At 35.2% G+C, this 20,799-nt stretch overlaps 1 protein-coding gene across 1 annotated transcript in view; it reads left to right on the plus strand.

The window, feature by feature from the left end:
* Positions 1 to 20,799, plus strand: part of LRRIQ3 (leucine rich repeats and IQ motif containing 3) — a 154,226-nt gene that overhangs the window by 46,834 nt on the left and 86,593 nt on the right. Inside the window, exon 8 of the mRNA XM_058303362.2 lies at positions 15,167 to 15,296. Within this exon, the coding sequence (XP_058159345.1) occupies positions 15,167 to 15,296 (130 nt within the window). The remainder of the gene's footprint in view (positions 1 to 15,166; positions 15,297 to 20,799) is intronic.

A 20,799-nucleotide genomic window follows, 5' to 3' on the forward strand; every position in this document is an offset into this window, starting at 1 on the left:
TAGAGCATTATTACTACCAGCGTCTTTTCCCTCAGAAGCTCTCCCTGCTTTTATCATTGATGTAAAGGCAGTGGCCACCAGAGGTTCTGAGGGGAGGGAGAGGGAAGATTAGGTGTAATATGGGGGCATTTTCGGAACATTGGAATTGTCCTGCATGACAATGCAATGATGGATACAGGCCATTTTATATCTTTCCATAACCTACAAAATTGTGCAGGATAGAGTGTAAACTGTAATGTAATCTAAAGTCTATGGCTAGTAGCAATGCTCCAGTATGTGTTTATCATTTGTAACAAATGTACCACACTAATGAAGGATGTTGTTAATGTGGGAAAGTGTGGGAGGGGGAGAGGGCGGTGCATATGGGCATTTTTTTTTTTAACATTTATGTAATCTAAAGCTTCTTTAAAAATAAAAAAATAGTAATTAAAAAAAAAGAGATTGTAAGACATAAGTTGGGTAGAATTAACCATTTGAATTTAGTTAATATGAATCAGTCTTCCTATTTTGAACGCAAAGTCTCTTATTTTTCATAGATAGAATAAAAATATATAAAAACATTGCTGTATATCCTCCCCCCAATTTGCCTCCATTCCAGCACAATTGCCTCCTTTCTACAAATACACTCACCAGTCTCAATTTAAAAGTAGGCATAATAGTGCCTTTGTTTGTTCACCTTAAATTATTAAGCTCTTTGCTCCCAAGCAAAGCCTCTTTCTTTTCACTTCATCCTTATTTCCTTTTATTTAAGAATGAAATTATTCCTAGAATTGTATCTCTTTATCTGATTCCTTCTTCTCTTCATCTTGCAGCATTAAATAAAAGGATAACTTTCTGATATAATCTGTAGTAATTACTTCTCTTTTAAAATAAATTCTCTTAAATATAAGGGGAACTTAGTTCTTCAGATTCAATATTTCTTCAGATTTTTCCTATGTATTTCTCATTTTCATTTATTTATCACCTGTCTCCTCCCAAGGTGTTGTTTTATGTGGATATCTTTACTCTTCTATAAAAATATACACCACTTGTATAGCAAGTTGTACTTTGTTTTGCCACCCTTTACCTAGCACAGTGATATGCACATAGGAGGCACTCAACATGTATTTATTGATTTTAAATATTATCTGTTTAATTTTTAAAAAATGTAATCCAAACTCTACTTATAATATTTTGAATTTTAACTTATAACTCACAGAGTCATTTTATTTTTATTATCTGAAAATATCAATCCATTATGCTACTATGAAAGAGTAGCTAGAAATCTGCTCATCATTGAGATCTTTATATGTGGGTGGGAAAAATGAAAGGTACAACTGAAAGATGATAGATCGGAATTTTATGATTCAAGTCAAAAAAGAAAACATATAGTGCAGAAGAATTCTATAACGTTAGTGGCTACATACTGTGACATTACAATAGAACTCATTATTCAGGAAATACATAAGCTGATATTATAAAACAGACTGAAAAATAGACTATGAAAGTACATTAATGAATAGTAGAGCCCATAATGAATTATTAAAGAAAATGGAAATGGTTTGGTAGATAATCTTAGTGTGCCACAGAATGTTCCTTTATTCTACTATTAGAAGTAGGATACTTGGCTTAGGGGCAATTTATTTGACTCCAGAAATCTTAGGAATTTCCCCCAGAAATCTTAGGAATACTGATAAAATCTTGAAAACACTGTTTCAAAAACACCATTAAATTTTTTACAGGAACCATACACATTTTTTTAAAAATTGGTGAATAACCTTTATTCTGAAATAAGTACACATTCTCTACTATTAAATATTTATGATGGGACATTCATATTCATTTCACAGGAAAAATCTTAGTGGAGGATAGAAGTAGAAGAAAATATTTTAAAAACATGCCTTTCCTTTTGAGTTTTAACTTCAGAGCTCATTGGAATGTGAAAAATTTATCATTCACAATTTTAGGTTTCCTGCTCTCATGTAGAGAGCTAAGATTATTAGAATTCATGAGCATCTCAGGTAAATCTGGAGCTCATTGTCCTCAAGGCAAAATGTAATGTTTGCTGACTATCATTAACTAATGGTGCACTTCAAGAGTTTAACTGTATTTTTTTCCATCTTTAAACTTTATTACTGTATTTTTCTTCAGGGTAAAAAAAAAATATGGGTCAATTTTCACTGAAGTGGGATGGATTTATGTATTCACCTCTCATCAGTGTCAAAAGGAATTGTGCACATCATTCCCTGGACAACAGGATGAAAACTTGTCTCTGGACACTAGGGATATCAGCTGTACACACAAGATAAGTGTAAAGTTGAAAAGAGAAATACACTTAGTAATTCATCCAAGCAAGCATATTTTAACAATTTGAAACTTGCATAAAAATGTTCATGAAATTATTTACTTCCTTATAGAAGAAAACTAATATTAGCATTTTAAAATCAAGTGCAAGTTATCGCCACAAAAAATTGCTTTGCAGAGACTGCTAATGGAAAACTTTCTAAATTGTCCATCCTTTTCTAATAAAAATAGAGCAAAATCAATAAAATGACCATTCTTTACCACTTACTTGGAATGAATTTTTATTTGTCCAATGTAAGAGACAGTGGCTATTTTTTTTTTTAAGATTTATTTATTTTTATTTATTTCTCTCCCTTTCCCCTCCCCTCCCCCCCACTCCCCACTCCCCCAGTTGTCTGCTCTGTGTCCATTCGCTGTGTGTTCTTCAGTGACCACTTCTATCCTCATCAGCGGCACCGGGGGACAGTGGCTATTTCAATGTACTTTAATATTTGTCTAAGCCTTGGATTACAAATATTTGTGTTTTATGATTCATCTAGAAAACAACAGTATTGAATTTTCTTAAGATGTATTTAGGCACCATTATTTGGAGGGAAAGTATTATCTAGAAATATTAACAAGAGAACTGTGCAGAAAATAGTGTGGAGTTGGATAGATTGAGATTTGCACTGGAACTCTAGAAATTGCAGGCTGGTCATTTGCGGTCAGTGATGTTGCACCTCAGAATATGTGTGCATATATATGTATACACACTCATATACACATATATTTATAAATATAATGTATGTGTATAAGTGTTCAAAGGAGTCCCTGCAGTTCCCAGGATATGAAATGGAGCATTGGGGAAGGGGAAAACATAATTATTCTGTATTTCAAACTTTGATTTTAGGCACTAATATTGTAATAAAGCTTATATTCTGTATTCCCCAAAATAGTATTTTACTTCCAGTTTTCCAAGAGACTAAAACCTCAATGTCATAAAATATTATTCAAATACTGTTAATAATCGCTTAATAGCTTACTGATGTGCTTATGTAAACATATCCAGGTAGATTATACTGTGTTTTACTTTAGAAACATTTTATAAGCATATTTGTGGCTAGCATTTTAATTTATGGAGATCTTTACTTTATGGTTAATATAAATCTCCTCCTCAGATATTAAACCCAAGTTTAGAACATGCAAACTCTCTAAAATGCTGTATATGTTTAAATGCTTAGGTAAAGAGCAACTTGAGAATCAGTAAAATGTTATCTGTTGCTCTTTTATTTCTTTTTATAAATATTGACATTTTTCAAATATATCTAGAAATGTAGGCTTTTGAGCTATATATTTTACTGCTAAGAAAAAGGTGGGGTTTTTTTAACCCTTGAAAATTGTTTTATTGCCAGTCATTAAATTTTATACCACCATAATAACCAGTTTCATTTAGGGTTTATTTATGCAGTATTAATTCATATTAATCATACATGCTATATATCTTTTCAAATGATTAGATTTACTAATTGAAAAAGATTATTCTAATCAACTGAGCTAAAACATGAGTTTTCATAAAGTACAAATTTTTATTAGGAGCCTTTTTAGCATGCAGCCTAGTTTCTACCATATTTTTCTCACTTTCAATGCCTCTGTCTTGCTTCTCATGCTTTCACATTTACATAAAGGGTTAATAATTAAGTTATAAAATATTTTAAGAAGGAAAGAATTTAAATATTCAAAAAATAATACCTTCGTACCTATGCCTAGCAGAGTGCCATGTGTATAGTTGGCACTAAATACATATTTGTTGAATAAACTAATCAAATTTCTCAATCCTTTTTGTTATTTATGAGTTGATATGCAACAAAGGTTAAAGAATCCAATCAAAGTGGTACAGGGTTATCAAGATAATTAAACCAGAGTCCAGGTCCTCAGAGAGAATAATTTCTACTAGGGGTGAGAAAAGTACATAACTTTGATGAAAGGTTGCATGCAGTAAGTACTCTGAAAGTTATAAACAAACTGGTACTGGATATGTGTAGGAGGAAGATTTATGCTCTGTTTAAAATGTGGTCTTTAAAGTAAACCAGATACAAAATATGTTCAGTTATTTCTGTATAATACCTTGACTATTAGACAATGTAACCAATGTATTAAAAAATGGATTGCAAATAGAATTGCATTGCTATATAAATTAATCCTATAGATTTCTGGGTATAATTTTCAAAGAAACAGAAACCTATACACTGAAATTTCCCCATGCCTTTTCCTTTGCTTATGCTACCTATTATTATTGGTCACATATTTGCTTTGTGTTTTCTCAATATGAAATTAATAACCTACTCTAAAATCACATCGAAGTTTACAGCATCTCTTTTACTGGATTCTACATCTACTACTATATATTGTAGTGTAACAAACAAAGAATGAGCCTCAGTAATTACACATTGCTGCCTCAAATCTTGGTAAGAGTAGGCCTTAGGCCTAATCATTCTTGCTGGGGGAGCATAATCTATGATCCATTTTTTTCATCTTTTCATAAACGTGACATCAGTAGCAAAATATAATATCCAGGCACCCTCATTTCCCTTGGCTACTTTTTGTCCTCTAAGGTAACATTTTGTATAAAAGAGAAATATAGTATTTTTTTTCTGTATCTACTATGTCTCTCTCGTGTTTGTTTATCCAGGTCACCCTTTGTGAATTCTCTTCCTGTGTATCAAGGGTGTTATTACTGCTATCCCTCTTTGTTAAAATAAAATCAGGATCAAATGCAAGGTAGTAGCAGTTTTTCTAATAGCGAATAACCTTGCCATCCACTTAAAGGAAGCATTCTTTAAAAGTAACTTTTCCTTGTAAAATTATGCTTTACATTATACAGAAAAAATAGAAACAATTTTATGTAGATATGTGTGATTTTGTTCCAAGTATATCCATATTGCCTTGTTTTAACTCAAAAATTGCATTTGAAATCACAGAAATGAATTTATTCATTAAGAAATCATTATTAATGACCTACCCTGTATCCAGTACTGTTAAACAGCACTGTTTCAGCAGCAACAAAGATACCTAGATCTCTACCCTTATAGAGCTTACATTCTAGTGGACCAGAAAGATACAAGTTAAAGTAAATTATGTAAATTATATATATAAGGTTAAATTGTGAAAAGTACTATAGAGAAAACCATGCAGGGAAGTAGAATCGAAATGTGTGTAGTAATCCATTTTAAATAGGATTGTCAATGAAGGTGTTATTGAGATTACACTTGAGTAAATTCCAGAAGGCGAGGAAGCAAGCCCCTGTTCTTGAAATCTGGTAGAGGGAGTAGCATATATGAAGGACCTGAAGGGGAATATGATTTGCATATTCAAACAATAGCAAGATCAATGAAGATGGAGGATGCATAATAGGCAAGTGGTAAGAAATGAGGGCAGAGAGGTAAAGGCAAGATGGGTATGAAGGTGATCTCAAGGGCCATGTAGAACTTTGGCATTTATTCTGAGTTATATGGGGGTCCATCTCATAGTTTTGAGTAGTGAAATGCAGTCTGGCTTATATATGGCTTATATCTGAACAATATTTCTCTGATTCTGTTGAGAATTGGCTGGATGGGGGGAGGGGCAGGATGAAAATGAGAAGACCAGTTAGAATGCTATTGCAGTAGTCCAGTGAGAGATGCTGATGGCTTGGACTAGTTTAGTAGTAGTAGTGGAGAACATAAGTGGTCAAATTCTGGTTATAGATTGAATGTACAGCCAGGATGATTTCCTAATGGATTGGATATAGGTAAAATAGGAAGTAAAGGTCAGGGCAACTGGAAGGATGGAATTACTGAAATTAAAATTGGGAAGGCTGTGGGAAAAACAGAAGAATAGATCAGTGATTAAATGTTTGTTGTGTTAAATTTGAGAAGCCTATTAGACATCCATATGGGAATGTTGAGTAGGCAGTACAATTTGATCGTGGAGTTCAGGGACCTGAGCTGGAGATATAAACTTGGGAGTTACCAGGGTTTAGATGGTATTTGTGCCATAAACTGAAAGAAATTACCTAAGGAGTGATTGTAGACACAAAATAGCAGGAGTCCACGTCCTAAAGTCCAGGACTTCCAACAATAAAACTTTGGGAAAATGAGAGGAAGCAGCTTAGATATCAGATGGAAGGAGCTAGTGAACTATTAGAATCCAAGTGAAGCTGGTATTTCAGGGAAGAGAGTGGTCAACACTGAATGCTGATATGAGTTAGTAAAGAAGAACAGAAGACTAGAAAATTAACATAGGGTCATAAAATTGTCAGAGGAAACTTAAAAAAGAATCTTAAAAAGGTAAAAGGAGACTATAGGATCATATCAGATTGAAGTTGGAGGGAACTTTAAAGTCAATCTACTTTGACTCACTTCAAGAACCTGGAAAACAGCATCAAACTTTTGCAGTCTCCTTCACCACCATATCACCCTTTGCAGGGGCACTAGATAATACTTGAACAAACAGTATCCATTAAGCAACAGATTTCAGAGATAATTCTGAACTCTGCCATCTCTTCCTTCTCAGATAGAAATTTCTAGATATAATTTCCCCACTTACCATTGCCACATGTCAGAACCTATTATTCCTGCATATTCCCCACAAAATCAGGATTTTAATAAAAAAATATGATATACTCTAAAAATATGAGGTCCCAGGAACACTAGGCCCTCCAATACCAGTGGTCTGGACACCAACTAGAATTAAGAGATTCAGGATCACTGAATTGACTCAGAAGTGCTTAACTGCCAGTTAGTTTCCTATGAGGAGGGTAGAATATATGTCAGTAACATTTATGTTTTCTTGAAAGATTGGAGAACAAAGTCAAGCAGAAAAGCACCATGTATCAGAAGGTCCCTCTTCCAACAAATAAGGTGCAGTCTACCTGTGGCAGTTCTTGCTTACTTGATGATCCGGTCAATACTCACTTTGCTACATGGGCAAGAAAAGACATGGAGTTCAATATGATTGAATTTGAGGAACTTGTTTAGCTTTGGGTCATGAACTATGACTAACTGAATAATTCTGTATGCTAAAACTATGAAATGATTATCATGCAGAGGATCAATACATTTACAGATCTGTTTGTGACAAAGATGTCCCTTTCTCCACGCATTCTTTGTTAACCAGCACCTCCTCTTGAAAGAAGAGTCCAAGTGCCATCCTATGGTTTATCCACTTTGAAGACAAGTCTTGTTTATTTGTATGCATGGATCACTATACATTAGTTTCCTGTATGTTAAGGCTTTGTTTACGTTAATGAGAGGCTGTGTAGGTGTATTAGTCAGCCAAAGGGATGCTGGTGCAAAGTACCAGAAATCTGTTAGCTTTTATAAAGGGTATGTATTTGGGGTAGAAGCTTACAGTTACCAGACCTTAAAGAGACCAACTCAAGGCACCATAATAGGTACTTTCTTACCCAAAGTCATTTGCCACGTTTTTGAGCAAGGTGGCAGGTGAAGTCTGTGAGGGTTCAGCCTTCCTCCTTTTAAGGCTCTGTGGTCCTAGCTTCTTCCAATATTAGCTGTAGGCTGGCAACTGCAAACTGTTGGGTGAATGGCTCATCTCTCTTCCCGGGGCCACAGAATCCTGTCTAATGAATTGTCTCTCCTCCTCTGTGTTCCCCTTCTCCATGCATTTACTTCCTGGGACTCCAGCATCAAAACTCCAACTCTCTATTTTGTCATGTTGTTTTCTCTGTGAGTCCCCACCCACCAAGGCGGCAGGGACTCAATGTCCTACTGATGTGGCCAAATCAAAGCCCTAATTTTAATTTAATCAAGTAAGACTGAAACATATGAACTTAATGCAATCAAAGGGGAATACACCCAGAGAAACAGACTAGTTTACAAGCACAATCCAATATCTATTTTTGGAATTCATAAACAATACCAAACTGTTACAGTAGGCAAAGACTAGAACTAACAGTTCTCTTTTGGCAAACAAGGCAACTCTTTAATTTGGGTTTAGTATATTCCTAATGTTATCCTTTTGAATATTATTTAGAAATCTTGAGATCTTTGGATTAACACTATTAAAGACAAATGCCTTGGCTGGGAAAAGGGAAGGGATAAAAATGAGTACAGGATACTAAGGTTGAGATGCTTAAGAGGTTTCTGGGATGATCCATGAAATGGAAATAACTTATTATGGGCAATATATAAAGCAGATAAAGCAATAGCTTGTTCAGATAAAGAATAGTATAGATAGTATAGGAATAGATAACAAAGTGTGTCTTTGTTAGCAAAGACATGTAATTCTTTTAAAATGCAATGACACTGATTTGCCTAATGCACAATGTGAAAACACACATACATACAAACTCACAGAACAATAACTGGGTTAAGTTGGAAAACTCAAATTATACAGGTTTGAAAATTTACCTTGGATTTCAGAGACAAAAGAGTCCACTACATTTATCCTGGGTCTAGAAAGGAGAAGGAAGGAATTGTTACTGCTGTCACCCGTTCCTCAATTCTTAAATGGTAAATCATCATCTCTCTTGGGGAAATAAATATTTAGTGCAATCATCCATTTATTTTATTTTATTTTTTACAAGCAGGCAGTCCCCTAGTTCCTTAGTTAATCTTGTTAGTAACTCCCATAAAAACTTATCATTTTTGTTATGATTGAGATTTTTTAATATATGAGTGTCCTCCCTGACATTTTTTTTCTTAGCTTTCTCACTCCCTATCATGTAAGGAGAGAGCTTTGTTATTGCCATCTTGTTCTCTGCCTTGCTGTGATGTAGAATCATCAGAAAAGATTGATAGCGCAATACGCCTGAGTAAAGAGATAAGTATTCCTACCGAGGGTTTTGTTCTTTTTAGATGGGGCAAATTCAAGGAATGGGTAAAGTAGAAGATACTTTTAGAATCTTAGACTCAGGGAGTCTAAGTCAACATACACGATAAAGAGCTTTGAAGATGGGAATGAGAAAGTTTGGAAGAGTTCCTTAGTGAGAAGCTTCTGACTGCAGGGTGTGGGTGAATTCAGAAATAAAAGAAGGGAATGTTGAAAGCATTACTAAGATAAAGTCCTGTAGAAAATTCTATCTAGGGAAGGATTTTATTTTAAAATTATTTCAAGTTTTCTGTCACTACTCCAAAGAATGGAGGTTCATGTTATTATATTGAAACAAAGTTACTGAACCTCTGCCCATTACTTCTGGTATTTATCTTTGGCGTTATTCATTCATCATTCAACAGATAATTATTGAGTATCTGCTGAGTATCAGGAACCGTTGTAGGCACTGAGGAAATATGATAAGCAAAATCTTCATCCTTGAAGACTAGATTCTAGAAAAGGATGTTATAACCCAACCAAACAAATAAAGTAGTGATAAATGTGAATAAAACAAATAAGGTGCTGAGATAGAGAAGAATAGAAGGAAGCCTACTTACAATAAGGTTATTACGAAAGGAAATTCTGATGATATTTAAAGCTAAGATGTGAAGGATAAGAAGGAGCTAGTTTTGAAAAGTGTGAGGAGAGTGTTCCAGGCAGAAGGAACAGCTTTCATAAGGCATGCAATAGCTTGTCGTGTTTGCGGTACTACAAGGGACTGAATGAAATCCAGAGTGGAATGAATATAATGAAGTCAGGAGTAGCATACGGTAAGTTTGGCTATGTGGTCAGGAGCCATATTTTGCTAGATTTTTATGGTCCATATAATGACTCAGCACAATGGACAACTATCAAAGGGTTTAAAGCTAAGAAGAAGCATGATCAGATTTACTTTTAGATGAATGTAAATGTACTATAAGAGATAGTGAAGGAAGAGACCAATTAGGGAGCTATTTTGGTTGAACAAGAAGAGATGACTATAGCTGTGTAGGCTCTCTGTCATAGTTACTTCCACACTAGCCAATGACTATAGAATAGAAAAGTGTCAATGAAAATGGAGAAATCAATAGATTTGAAATATATTTTGGAGGCAGAATTGACAAGATTTGCTAATAGCTTAGATAGGGCTTTAGGAAAAGGTTAAAATAAAGAACAAATTCTAAATTTTTTTCTGGTTTGAACAGGAAGGTGGTATTATTTTCCAGGTTGAGGAAGATGGAATTTGGAGGAGGTGGGAACTCTCTTTGTTACTTCTCCACCACTCTTGATTTAAACATGGCCTGTTTATATAATTCAGTAGGTAGACTGCTTTCTCTTCATGTTCCAGGTAATCTATGGTCATCTGAAAATATGGTTTGCTAAACTTATATAGTGCTTCAGCTATAATTCTGATCAGTATTAGTATGGTAACACTATTACTTTCCTGATTCTATATGAAATGCTTAATACAACTTAGGGTCACATTATGCAATGGGATGCTTATTAATTTACTTTTAATTAAAACATTGAAGTCTTTTATCACTCATGTTTTTAAATCACATTGTATAGTATAGTGATTAGATGAATTTTGCTTAACTGCAATATTTATTCTTATTAAACTTCATATGTATAATTTGACCCATTGTTTAAGTCTGTTGACAATAGTTTAGATTTCTGTCTGGTTTATGTGATTTTTTTCTACCACCTTATCTGGAAATTTGATGAGCATGTCCTTGGATTTTGATTCAAGGTACCAATAGAAATATTAATCAGGAAAGGCCTGAAAACAGACCCATGAATTATGACTTTAGAGATCTCTGGTCAAATTGATATTTTGTTAATACCCTTTTCCATGTTGTCACTCAACATCTCTGATTCCCACCTACTCATATCTTTACATATGATATGAAAGTTTTTATCAAACACATTGCTAAAATTCAGGTTTATCATGCCAAATAAATTTGAACATGAATAAATGTTTACACTATTAAAAATGAAATTATATCTAATATGATTAGTTTGGTGCCAATTTTTACTGCTTTTTAATGATTATTCGTTTTCTAAATGCTACCAAATAGCCTTTGATTATCTTCTAAAATTGTTGAGAACCAGTGTTAATTTAAGTTCATGATGCTGTAGTTAATACAATAGTTTCTTTTATTGAAAACAAGATCTCTATTAGATTAGGCTTTCTCATAATTCTCTCTTCTCCATGATTTCAAAGATCACTCAAAAAGTAGGCATGTACTTTCTTTTCCTCTTGCAATACATATAACAGAAAAGCCCATTATTCTTTATATTGGCAGTTTAAGCCTCATTTTTTTTTTTTTGTTCAGAACTTTAGACTTTCTGATCATTGTCCTGTAGAATTGTGCCACTGTCTCATATGGACCCTTGGTCATGGACAATTATTTTAAATAGTGATGATGTGTAGATATGTGAAAAATAGGATATGTGGAGAAATGTAAAAAAAAAAAAAGATAACTATGAAAGAAACTGACCAGCTATCTATTTAATTTATGGCTATATAAATTTCATGATTCTCTAAATTCACTTACTGTGTGACAAGATAGGATTTCTAAGAATTGGCAATTAAATATTTTTTGTCTCATTATTTCAGGGGAAGGTAAAGAAATATGCACTGGTAGAAACACAATTATTGAACACATCCTTACATTCTACTTTCATAAATTTTGATGGCAGGATATGAATGTAGTATCTAGAACAGAGAAAATGTCCCTTTCTCTGGTTTAAATGAAATGTGAGGCAATTTTTAATATATGATGAGCTATATTGTTAAAAAGGGGAGAAGTTAACAAAATAGAGCAAAATTCATAGAAGTAGGAAGATACAAGATGGTGATGGAAGAGGGCTGATAGGGAAGTTTGATGTTGAAAAAGCATTTGGATTTGGTTATTACAGATTTGATTGCAAGACAATGGTCTACATTAATTTTTTTGTCATAATTTGTTTAATGAAATAATTGGACCTAAATGAAAATAGAAGCAACATTATTTAATTACAACATTACTTAAAATCATGTTATATTTTGATAAGTTTTCTTATTGTGTGTTATTATATTACTATTATTCTTGTCAACCTTAAGAAAAATTTCTGAATATAAAGAGAATATATGAGCTCAAAAGTACCTACCTTTTTGTCTTCCTGCCAAAATGTAAAGTGTTTTTGACATATAGATACTGGGGAAAAAATTGTGTAAGAGGTGATGACTGAAGGATTCTTTAATGAAGGGAAAAAAAAAGATATTTATTCCAGGAATAGATAATACCTAATACCTGTAATGAGCATTAGTAAATTCTTGCAGAATGAGTCACTGAATAAAGAAAGTTGTTTTCAATAGGTAAATTTTAGAACACCACTTAAAAATTTAAAAAATAGAAGAAATTCAAACATACTTAATTAAATATATTGATTTCTGGTATAGGAATTTGGGCAGAAAATTTTAAATATGGGGGCCAAGATACATATCTAAGTGCCTCTTCTAAATTATAGAATAAAGGAGGCTTCAATAAGTAGACAGGTCAAACTAATAGGGAATTGTGAGATTAAATTCTCTATTTCACAATTCTCTCAGCTTTGACATATTAGAGAGTGATCTGGCTTTCTTCTCCTTCAAGGAAGGTGGTACCATTCACCAAATCTAGGAATACAGTATGAGTAGGTTTGGGAGGAATATGACTTCAGTTCTTTTGAGTATGAAATGTGTGAGATTTTCTAGGATGAAGGAGCAGAGCTCATTGTTGTTATAAGTGTTAGATGAGTTGATAGCTGTAAAGACCTTAAAACAATGGGACATGGTAAGCACTATATATGTGTTCCATAAACAAATTAAGCAAACATCTCAGATCTGAGATCTTTCTGAAGATATGTGTTTGAGTCTTCAGTGTTTACATCAGTGTTTCTTACAAGGGAAATAAAAATCTCCTGGGAACACATTTCAAAATACAAATATATGCCCCTTCCTAAAGTTCTGATTATCCCCTGTGGTAGAAACTGCTGGTTGCCTCCCATTATCTATCTTTTTCTTCTTTCTTGGTAACAGAACCTTGATTTTATTCCAGGCAACAAAGTACTTAGCAAAAAGGCTGCAATACTGCTTTCCTTGTTACAAATATGGATGAACAGTGAGATGCAAACAAGTTATTGAAGTACCTTGGGGAAAGCTCCTAAAACAAATAATATAATATATGTCCTTTTTCATTTCCTTTTCTTTGTCTTCGTATCTGAAATGTAAAATGTTTGGAGCCCTAGGAGCTATCTTGACTCATGAGATGCAGTAAGATAGAGATAAAGAAAATTCTAAGGAGCCTGAATCCCTGGCAACCAAAGAGATCTCTATACTAGTTATGGATAGACTACCTACCTCCAAATGTTTTATGTATATGAAAGAGATATAAATTGTATCCTTAGCTTATTTATTCGGGTTTTCACTTTTATTCAGAGAAACCTATATTTAAAACCAGCCCCCCTTATTCGTCCTGCAAAACCACTGATTAGAAGATATTTGAAGCCTTAGTGAGAATGTTGAACATAACGGTGGAATGTTGGAGGACACCTATATTTAAGAAATAAACAAAGGGAGGGATGCATCAAATATGAAGAACTAGTAACAGATGTTGAAATTGAGCTGAATGAGTGTATTATCAAGGAAGAAGAAAATTTCAAGCAAGGTGCAAAAGTGGTAAAAATGTTCCAGAAAAAGATATGGAGCAAACAATACCTATTGGATTGAACAAGCAGAATATTATTGGCAGAGCTGTTTAGAGGAATGTTATGGGTATAGTGGGTTGAATTGTTGTAGGAAGTGAAAATAATAGGAATTACTGCCATTTTGGCTCATCTTTTTAAGTTTAAGGCACTTTACTGCAAAAGTCTAGAAAAGTACATCCTATTTTACAAGTAAGAAAACTGTGACACAGAAAGTTATAAACAAAGCAGACTTGGCCCAGTGGATAGGGTGTCTGCCTACCACATGGGAGGTCTGTGGTTCAAACCCTGGGCCTCCTTGACCTGTGTGATGAGCTGGCCTATGCGCAGTGCTGATATGCGCAAGGAGTGCCGTGCCACGCAGGGGTGTCCCCCACGTAGGGGAGCCCCACGCGCAAGAAGTGTGCCCCGTAAGGACAGCCGCCCAGCCTGCCCAAGAATGGCGCCGCACACAGAGAGAGCTGATACAGCAAGATGACGCAACAAAAAGAAACACAGATTCCTGGTGCTGCTGATAAGGATAAAAGTGGTCACAGAAGAGCACACAGCGAATGGACAGAGAGCAGACAACTGGGGGGGGGGGGGGGAAGGGGAGAGAAATAAAAAATCTTAAAAAAAAGGAAAGTTATAAAGAGAAAAAGCAGCTAAGAAGTTTAGGCTTGATCCTAGAAATGGGATTTGAAACCATCTTTTTAAACTCCAAACCTGAACTCTCCACTATACCACCAAATGAAGAGAAATAGAACACAGGATTATTACACCATTCCCAACCATTTATAGGCATTGTACTGCTTATATCTGACAGTGCCCGCACCTGCCACATGAAGCTTCCCTTTAATATTCTAATTTCTATTGCTCTCACACATACTTGCTACATTTGTACTTTTAAGAATTGTAATAATTCTGTACCCATTTCTTCTTGCCTTTCTTTCTATGTTATTACCATTTAGTGTTTTGTGAAATAACTTTGTCTCTTCTTTTCTTTCTCTGAGTATGGGCAACATGCCTTCCTTTATTCCATATTTCTCCTCTGCCCCTTGTTCCTTTTTTCATGGCACCTTTCTTGTTTGTTCTCTTTTCTCTCAACCTCCCTTGGAGCAAAGCGTATTATTAGATGTTACTAGGGGATGATTTATCATATACAACAGAGTTCTTTATAAATATATATATATATTTTTTTTCCTTAACTCTTCCTATCACAGGTTTCTGTTTTTGTTTTAAATGAAAGTTAATCACGGTATTGCTTAAGTCTTGTAAGAGCTCTTTGTGAACTCTAAAACATATAAGAGATATATTTATTGTCATTGCTTTTATCTTGTTTTCACAGAATATTCATTCTCCAGTTGATTTTAAAAGTTCCAGTGAACAGAGGAAATATATTTCCTCTATTTTATCTGAATTAAAAACAAAGGATATTAGCATAAAATCCAAAAAATCTAGACAGCTCATTCTAAAAGGTTAGTTATATACATTTTTAAAACTGTATTTTAATGAAGAGTAAATAAAGACATTAAAAATCACATATGTTAATTTTTGAATGCCAAATATTGGAGTTCAGGAAATGTATGTTGAGAATTCCAGATAAATTTCCATATCTCATTTAATATTTTTTATGTATGCATAATCAGAGGGCTGTTTGATGGATATCAAGGACAGGATTTTTGGTAGAACTTGGCAAGAGAGGAAATTAGTGTTAGGAAGAACCACATTGATCTGATAGCTTTGTTAATCTATGGCTAAGTTAGCATAGTACTTCAGGAAATCTACCAAGTAAGATAGAAACTCAACCATATTAAATAATAATATTAAATTTCCTTTAGAAGTTGAGCATTATTATATTTTTGTAATATAAAAATAAATTTTATTTTATTATTAATAAAATTTTGGTTACCAAATTGTGCATTTGTTTTACTTTTATTTTTGTGGAAATTTCTGATAAAAATTTGTATGACCAGATGACATTCTTTTCTTTACCTCTGACATTAACAGAATAATCATAAAGTCTGCTTTGCAAAATCAATTGAAGGTCTCCTCAACTAAAGGATATCTTTTTATAAATATATATAGTTATAATGTTTTTATCTATATATAAACCTTTCTCTTAATAAAAACCCAAGGTGGTGTCTTTATCCTTGTTGTTTTTCTCTTCTTTGCATATGAATTCTTCTAACTTTGCCAGATCCTCATTTGTCAGTGGCTTTATTTGCAATTTTATAAGTTCTCCATTACTTTATATATACTTTATATAGCTCTTCAGCTTTGATTTAAATGTAATTTTATTTTTACCCACTTATTTGACTTCTGGGCTTAAAAAAGCAAAATAAAAATGAAAGGAAAAATAGTAGTCCCATGTCCCATACCTTCCCACTTACTTTTGCTGGTATGCAAAAGCAATTTCATACAATAATTTTAACTATCTCTTCTGTTATTTACTTATATATTTCCAAATTGCATGTTTATTCTGCTACAAAAAAGCTTTTTGATTTTAGATATTATATAAATTTCTACTGTGAAAAATGAAAATTTTATTACCTTATACATTACCTACACACACACATTCTCTTTTCTTAATAGAAATATATCATCACTGTTTAGAGATTGATTAATATTTAATATTATAATTATAACTATGTAAATGCTTCTCACAGCTGAGGCATGTAAGTAAGAGTATGTTTGCTTCTTTATAAAATTGTTGGCTGGAAATTTGTCGAAAAATCTCTCATACTGTTCAAACTACCACTATACCCAAACATACCCATATAGTTTCTTTATGAAGATACAGGCATATCTCTGAGGTATTGCAGGTTCAATTCCAGAACACTGTGATAAAGCAAATATCGTAATAAAATGAGTCACAAATATTTTGGTTTTCCAGTGCATATAAAAGTTATTTTTACTCTATAAGTTAACTATTACGTTTGCAATAGCATTAGGTCTAAAATGCAATGGCATACCTTAATTCAAAAATACTAACCATCATCTGAGCTTTCAGCAAGTCATAATCTTGTTGCTGGTGGAAGACCTTGCCTCAGTGTAGATGGTTGCTGACTGATGAGGGCGGTGATTGCTGAGGATTGGTGTGGCTGTTACAATTTCTTAAAATAAGAAAACCATGGATTTTTGATCCTGGGGCCCCAGGAAAAGATGAACCATTTGCCCAATAGTTTGCAGCTGATACAGAAAGACCAGAAAGATATGAGCTTTCTGCCGAGAAAGAGAAAGCCCTGAGAGAGAAGCTCTGTACTAATCTACAGCTGAGATCAGGAAGAAACTGTGCCCACAGAGCCTTAAAAGGAACAAGAGACCATGCAGAGATCAGCAACCATCTTGCTTCAACATGTGGCAACTAACTTTGGTGAGAAAGCAACCTTGAGTTGGACTCTTTAGGGCCTTGTAACTGTAAGCTTTTACCCAAAATAAATAACCTTTATAAAAGCCAACAGAGGGGCCGGCGGACTTGGCCCAGTGGTTAGGGCGCCCATCTACCACATGGGAGGTCCGCGGTTCAAACCCCTGGCCTCCTTGACCCGTGTGGAGCTGGCCCATGTGCAGTGCTGATGCGCACAAGGAGTGCCCTGCCACGCAGGGGTGTCCCCGCGTCCCGCGTAGGCGAGCCCCATGCGTAGGCATGTCCCCCACGTAGGGGAGCCCCACACGCAAGGAGTGCGCCCTGTAAGGAGAGCCACCCGGCGTGAAAGAAAGTGCAGCCTGTCCAGGAATGGCCAGCTGTCCAGGAACGGAGAGCTGACACAACAAGATGACGCAATGAAAAGAAATACAGATTCCCATGCCGCTGATGACAACAGGAGTGGACAAAGAAGACGCAACAAATAGACACAGAGAACAGACAACCAGTGTGGGGTGGGGGGAGGGGAGAGAAATAAATGAATAAAACTTAAAAAAAAAAAGCCAACAGATTTCTGGTACTTTGCATCAGTGCCCCTTTTCCAGACAGATACAGAATTCGGTACTAGTATAGTGGGGTACAGTCTGATGCAATACCAAAAATGCTGGAACAGTTTTTTAACTGGGTAAGGAGTATTTTTTGGAGGAATTATGAGATGATTGATGGAAAAGGCCTAGATTGTTTTAAAGATACTGTTGGTAGGAATATGGAACCTAAAGTTATTTCTGATAAGACCTTAAAAGGACATGATGAAACTATTATTAGAAACTGGAGGAAAGCTGATCCATGTTTTAAAGTTGCAGAGAATTTATCAAGATTGACTTCTGATGTTATATGGAAGGCAGAATTGAAAACAGTGAGCCTTTAGCTGAAAACAGAATTGAACAGAATTGAAAACAGAATTCAAACAGAATTGAAAACAGAATTCAAACAGAATTGAAAACAGTGACATTTAGCTGAAGGGTTTTCCAAAGTAAACTTGGAGAATGTGACCTTGCTTCTCCTTGTAGATTATAGAAAATATGAGAGGAAAGAAATAAGCTGAAAATTGAATTGCTGGGCACAAAGAAATCAGAGTTAGAGTCAATAAATTCCAAGCTTCTGGAAATCAAGCTCCCAGATGATAGTGTCTCATTTGAGGAATTAACTAAACTTAGAAATTGTAAGCCAGAATTGAAAATGCAGTTATCCAGGAAGGACTTGTGGAAAGTCTTGCTGTATGATGGTTTGGACCCCTGCTTCCTGCATGCTAAACCAACAAGTTTTTTGCGAGATCTGTACAAACAAAACCACTGTCAGCCTGGACTAAAAGAGACAAGGAGGGGAGAGATGGAAGGGAAAATGGCTTTAAGAGAAAAACCATGGAAGCTTAGGTCTGGAATTAAGACATCTCATTAGATCAAGAGAAAGGTCTCACCCATGTGTACAGAGAGGGTGAGTTTGCCCTGTTATTTGAATAGGGTGGATGTTCCAGCCCACTGTTAAGGGAGAGTTTGGCTGCCCTTGGCCACAGACAGGGTAGAGCACATTCTCCAGTTGTTGGGGAGAGTTAGGTCACCACCCAACTTCTCTGAAGGGGATGGGCCTGTTTCCCATGTGTTGGGTAGTGTGAGGTCACCACACCACTGCTATGAGAGGGGTAGGCCTAGTCCTCATAGATTAGGGAAGGCCTAGTTGTGACCTCAATGTTCTGAGGAGGTTGGGCCTGTATGCCAGATATTAGGGAGAATGTTGCCACCACCTAACTGTACTAAGGGAGTTGAGACTGTACTCTAGAGACTGGGGAAAGTGTGGCCATCACCCCAAAGTTCTTGGAGAGTGAAGTCTGGAGCTTGGTCACCACCCAGATGCTTGATAAGAGTGGAGCCAAGAAAATGGGCATTGTGCAATCTGTGAAAAGGGTGGACCCCCATAAGACTGAGAAGAAGAAACCATCATCTTAAGAATGACTGTCAGACTTTGAAATCTAATAAGATATGCTCTGCAGGTTTTTGGAACTGTTGAGTATCTGTGATGCATGTTTCCCTCCCCAATTCCCCTTGTGTTAATGCAAATGTTTGTCCTATGTCTATGCCTCATTTGTGTATTGGAAGCAGATAACTTGTTTTGTAGGTTTCACAGGTCTACAGCAAGAGGGTACTTTGCCCCAGGACAAACTGTATTTCTATAATTGATTTTGTACTTAGCATTACTACTGAAAGGATTTAAAGTTTTTCAGAATATTGTAGTATCTTTCTGGAATTCAGAGGGTGGGGTATGAATTATTTGAGATTATTTTTATGAATTCCAAAAAGAAAAAGTTTGTATTTGTAAATGAATCTCTTCCTCTGGGTGTGATACCCTTCAATTGTTTTAGACTCAGCTGAGATGTCTTTAATTAAATTACCTGTTATTAGGGCTTTGATTTGACCACGTCAGTAAGGAATGACTCAGGTTGAGTCCCTGCCTCATTGATGACCTGATATAAATGAACACTCACTCAAGAAGACACATAAGAACTCTGTCATTTTTGATCCTGGGGCCCTGGGGAGAGATAAGCCATTCACCTGATAGTTTGTAGCTGATATAGAAAACCCAGAAAGACACAAGCCCTATGCCAAGAGAGAAACAGGAAACCCTGAGACATAAGCCCTATGCCAGCCTACAGCTGAGACTGAGAAGAAGCTGGGCCGAGAGAGCCTTAAAAGGAGAGGAAGCCCAGGATGGAGAGACCAGGCAGAGATCAGCAACCACCTTGCTTCAACATGTGGCAACTGCCTTTGCTGAGAAAGCAACCTTAAGTTGACTCTTTAGGGCTTTGTAACTGTAAGCTTTTACCCTAAATAAATACCCTTTATAAAAGCCAAAAAGAAAAAAAAAGAAGAAAACACTTAAGTTTGCCACTTTGATTGACTCTTCCACAAGATTTCAATGTAGTGTGTGATGCTGTATGATAACATTTTACCCACAGTGGAACTTATTTCAAAATTGGAGTCAATCCTTTCAAACTCTGATGCTGCTTTATCAAATGAGTTGATGATAGTCTAAACCCTTTCTTGTCATTTCAACAATATTCACAACTTCTTCACCAGGATTAGATACCATCCCCCAAAATCACTTTCATTGCTCATCCTTTAGAGAGAACTCCTCATCCATTAAAATAATGAGATTATAGCAATTCAGTTACATCTTCAAACTCCACTTCTAATTCTAGTTTTCTTGCCATTTCCACCACATCTGCAGTTACATACTCCATTTAAGTCTTGAACTCCTCAAAGTCATTTACGAGAGTTGGAATTAACTTCTTCCAAACTCCTGTTAATATTAATATTTTGATGACTTCCCATGGATCACCAGTGTTCTTAAGGACATCTAAAATGATGAATCTTTTCCAGAAGGTTTTCAGTTGACTTTGCTGAGATCATCAGAGGAATCACTATCTGTGCTAGCTATAGCCTTATGAAACATATTTCTTAAATAAGACTTGGAAGTCAAAATGACTCCTTGATCTGTGGGCTGCAGAATGGATGTTGTGTTGGCAGGCATGAAAACAACATTATTCACCTTGTACATCT

Source organism: Dasypus novemcinctus, chromosome 9, assembly GCF_030445035.2.
Source record: "Dasypus novemcinctus isolate mDasNov1 chromosome 9, mDasNov1.1.hap2, whole genome shotgun sequence".
NCBI lineage: Eukaryota > Metazoa > Chordata > Mammalia > Cingulata > Dasypodidae > Dasypus > Dasypus novemcinctus.